Source organism: Vollenhovia emeryi, unplaced genomic scaffold, assembly GCF_000949405.1.
Source record: "Vollenhovia emeryi isolate VEMERY1.0 unplaced genomic scaffold, V.emery_V1.0 DF952055.1, whole genome shotgun sequence".
In the NCBI taxonomy this organism is placed as follows: domain Eukaryota; kingdom Metazoa; phylum Arthropoda; class Insecta; order Hymenoptera; family Formicidae; genus Vollenhovia; species Vollenhovia emeryi.
The window spans coordinates 73-1,031 of NW_011954311.1; the positions used below are offsets into that span (position 1 = coordinate 73).

The 959-nt window shown below is 65.3% G+C and overlaps 1 protein-coding gene across 1 annotated transcript; it reads left to right on the forward strand.

Annotated features, from left to right (window-relative positions):
- Window positions 1–203: 203 nt before the first annotated feature.
- LOC105570756 lies at window positions 204–852 on the forward strand (the record flags this gene model as incomplete). The annotated part of the gene is made up of 1 exon (XM_012028223.1): window positions 204–852. A coding segment is annotated over exon 1 (649 nt), but the record flags the coding sequence as incomplete, so codon positions are not given.
- Between the last annotated feature and the right edge of the window lie 107 nt (window positions 853–959).

The window sequence follows — 959 nt, forward strand, 5'->3', positions numbered from 1 at the left end:
TGTGTTTGACGGAGATTCCTGCCGGACTTGTATCTCGCTCAAACTACTTCCGAGAACCGCTTCCGGATTACTTCCGGAACCCGTACTTCCGAATTTTCGTTTTCCGCCGTTGGCCACCCTGCTTTCCCCCTCCACTCACGCGCGCTCCTACAAAACTACGCGGGCCGGACACGGAAAAATTAGTTAGCCGCCGAGCGTCCGAAATGACGGACCCGACGGAAAGAGTCCCGACGCGCCCACGGGTGACGCCTCCGCCCGCCAAACCACCCCTAGTCGGGGTAACTCCGACACGGCCACCGGGCTCCACGGCGAAACGAGGCGACGCGGAGAAATTTTGGCGGAAGGCCATGGCCCGCCGGACCAGGAATAATCCGGAAAGGATCCGCCGCGGGCTCGACGGACCACGACGACCACCGGAGAGTATCCCGGTGGTGCACCTCTCCGAGGAGGAGAACGAGCCGCCGACCGACGCCACCCCTTCCTCCGCTCCAACCGCCGGGCCCACCATCAGGCTCGTCGAGGTCTACCCGCGCCATACCTTCCGGCTGCTGCGACCACAGGGGAGCAAAGGAAGGTCCGCCGTTTCTGCGACCGGGGCCGCTGCCCCGAAACCGGCGGAAGTAGTAGCCGCTCGACCGACCGTTCAGCCCCCGGCACCAAGGATGAACAGCGCACCGGCCGCCACCACCCCCGGGCCCGTGCCAGCCGTAGGGGACGCCCGATCCGACCCCGTCTCCTCGGGAAAAACAGCGCCGCGGATGCCCCGCGACCCATTTTGCATACGACCGACGGCACCGAGGGAGGAACGGGACGTGGTGGTGGATGGGTGCCTGATCCGGGTGCCCATCGGCAGTAAGCGCTGGCGCACCCGGATCGGGCGAGTTAAATACGCCCTCCGCCTCGACCCGGCGACCGGCGACGTAAGGCACTGGTCGAAGCGCCAATTATAATCGTAAGTA